The sequence below is a fragment of the Gymnoscopelus braueri genome (genome assembly GCF_963280865.1).
Source record: "Gymnoscopelus braueri genome assembly, chromosome: 1".
NCBI classification, from domain to species: Eukaryota; Metazoa; Chordata; class Actinopteri; order Myctophiformes; family Myctophidae; genus Gymnoscopelus; species Gymnoscopelus braueri.
The window spans coordinates 17763301-17766060 of record NC_137603.1 but is presented as its reverse complement, the minus strand read 5'-3'; the positions used below and the strand labels follow the sequence as shown (position 1 = coordinate 17766060).

The 2760-nt window shown below is 47.4% G+C and overlaps 1 protein-coding gene across 1 annotated transcript in view; it reads left to right on the top strand.

Moving 5' to 3' along the window:
• Window positions 1-269: 269 nt before the first annotated feature.
• The window catches only part of LOC308082607 (SKI family transcriptional corepressor 1 homolog-B-like), a gene marked incomplete at its 3' end in the record, with an annotated part of 6993 nt that continues 4502 nt past the window's right edge, over window positions 270-2760 (top strand). The window contains exons 1-2 of the mRNA XM_080424459.1: window positions 270-377; window positions 1325-2760. The exon at window positions 1325-2760 is cut by the window's right edge and continues 308 nt beyond it. Of these exons, the coding sequence (XP_080280585.1) occupies window positions 1335-2760 (1426 nt within the window). The 5' untranslated portion in view covers window positions 270-377; window positions 1325-1334. The remainder of the gene's footprint in view (window positions 378-1324) is intronic.

The window sequence follows — 2760 nt, the reverse complement described above, 5'->3', positions numbered from 1 at the left end:
TTAGTAACCTATAATAGATCAAGTGTGACTGTTGCTCTTGGAGCCCGGACACAAAGTGGTTAAACAGAGTGCACGTTAAGTGGGTGTGCCTTGCTATTAGTCTAGCGGTCATTTGTACAGTGAGGAGGAGAGGAGCTGCCATGTGGTCACTGTTCTGTCAGTTCACCATTCAGCTCGCTGGAGTCTTGGAGGATGGAGGTTATCCGTGCGCTCTAACAAACCTCAAGACTTTTTTTCCTTTTTAGGCCAATCATTTTGGGCAACGTCTATAGGCTATGTTTTTTCACCAAACTGGCTACATTTTGCTTGTGTTTTTTCCCGTGAAAGATTGTTTTATCTAAACCCTGGAAGTACTGTGTTCATTTCGGGAGAAAAAGGTAGGCAAAGTGTTGCCTTTGTCTATAGCCATATATACTCGTTTTATTGACGACGATAATGTGTACATTTTATAGTCCGACTTTAGACAAATCTGGGTTTCCCATCACTTTAATATTATTTTCTATTATCATGCCTATTAACGATTTGTCTAAATTTCTCAGAAAATGATTATTATTAGCCTATGTAGCCTACAGATGAACTTCAGATAATTCAGCCTAATTTTTAAGTAGGATAATCTGCTTTCATGTATTTAAGGTTGGAGTCTTTTGTTAAGAAGTCAAATACACACAGTTTAACTTGTGTAATTACCTTGAAAGTGGCTTAGCTGTTCTTTTGGCCATTGCTAAGCGCATTATTGGCGCAGCTCAGGGATGTGTCCCGTCTGTTCTTATGAGCGTAAAGATCTTATTGTCTCTTAAGTTGTCCTCACTATTTAAAAATAGTTGGAAGGCTACCCCACCTGCAGACACACGGTTTGCCCAGGCTAGTTGAAGTGGTATCTATCACCAATAAGTTAACAGGGCCTGTTATTATAACATCGCAAATGTTATAATTATACTTTCAGAAAAATTATGAGCCGTCTGCATAATTATCCTAGATTTAAAAAAAATGTCATGTCTACTGCATACATCTAATGTAAAACGGTATAGCCCTAATTGCTTTGAATACTTTCAGATTATTATTATTATTATTACTACTATAATACTAGGCACTAGGCATAATTGCTTTAAAATTACTATTATTAGTATGTGTTTATGTTTTAAAGGCAACGTTAGGCCCATACTGAGCTTCTATCTGTGTGTACATCATGATAAGCTGTAATTCTATTGCTTTCTGATGCCTTTTTAAAATTATATTTCATGGTTTTGTCACATTGTCCAGTGATATTAGATTTGTTTTTGTATCTTGGAATGGAACGAGGCTAAATCTAGTTTATGCCTTCCAGGCTTCTCGAAATGGAGTCTCTACCCAGCCAGGTAACGACGGGACGAGACTCCAGCAGCTCTTCCCCACCTCTGAAGCAGGACGTGCAAAGCTTCTCCAACCTCAAACCAAACACGGTCAGCGAGACGTCTCTGTACGGGGTGCCCATCGTGTGTTTGGTCATAGACGGACAGGAGAGACTTTGCTTGGCTCAGATTTCGAACACGCTGCTGAAGAACTACAGCTACAATGAGATCCACAACCGCCGCGTTGCCCTTGGAATCACCTGCGTCCAGTGCACACCTGTCCAGCTCGAGATTCTGAGGCGCGCGGGTGCGATGCCAATCTCTTCGAGGCGCTGCGGCATGATCACCAAACGCGAGGCCGAGAGGCTCTGCAAGTCGTTCCTGGGGGCACACAACCCCCCAAAGCTGCCGGAGAATTTTGCATTCGACGTCTCTCACGAATGCGCCTGGGGCAGCAGGGGCAATTTCATCCCCGCTAGGTATAACAGCTCGAGGGCCAAGTGCATCAAATGCAGCTACTGCAACATGTATTTCTCACCAAATAAATTCATCTTCCATTCTCACCGCACCCCCGAGTCCAAGTACACACAACCGGACGCGGCGAACTTCAATTCGTGGAGACGCCACCTGAAACTGTCAGACAAAAATTCCTCTGACGACATCGCCCACGCGTGGGAGGATGTTAAGGCCATGTTCAACGGTGGGAGCAGAAAGAGGACGCTGCCCATGACTCGCTCAGAGATGTCCTCTCCAATGAAATCGCAGGCCTCAATGAACCTGTCCCAAAGAAGTTCCCCCGAGGCCCCACACAAAACTTTGCGATGCGACGAGGACAGAGGCGGTGGCCTCGGTTTGGTAAACGGCTCCCGGAACTATCCACTCATCCCGGTCCCCAGCAAGGGTTTTGGGATGCTGCAGAAAATCCCTCCGCCCATTTTCCCCCATCCGTACGCGTTCCCCGGGTTTGGATTGTGTCAAAAGAAGGATGACGGCGTGCCGGACCCGAGCAAATCCGGCGTCTCGGGTGTGTTTTGGCCCGGCGCAAAGGACAGTATTTATCCTGCCTTCCCCATGTTCTGGCACACGGCAGGCAGCCTACCCATGCCGCCATACCAACAGTCGCCTGCACCCAAACCCCCCACAGATCTCATCGGCGCTCGGCAGAGTGAGCTGGAGTTATCGGACCAAAGTGACAGCAGGTGCGCCAACAACACACCCAAAGACAGTTACCATGAGGGCGAGCGCTGCTCCAGTTCTCAGTCCACCAGGAACGACGAAGACAAGTCCGGGGACGAGACTCGCTCCGTGGACGGCGCTCACGCCGGCCAGCGGAAGATCAGCTACATCTCGGCCTTCAGACCCGTGGTCAAAGACGCCGAAACCATCGCTAAGCTCTATGGCAACCGGGACACCTACAACAGCGTGCGCTCCG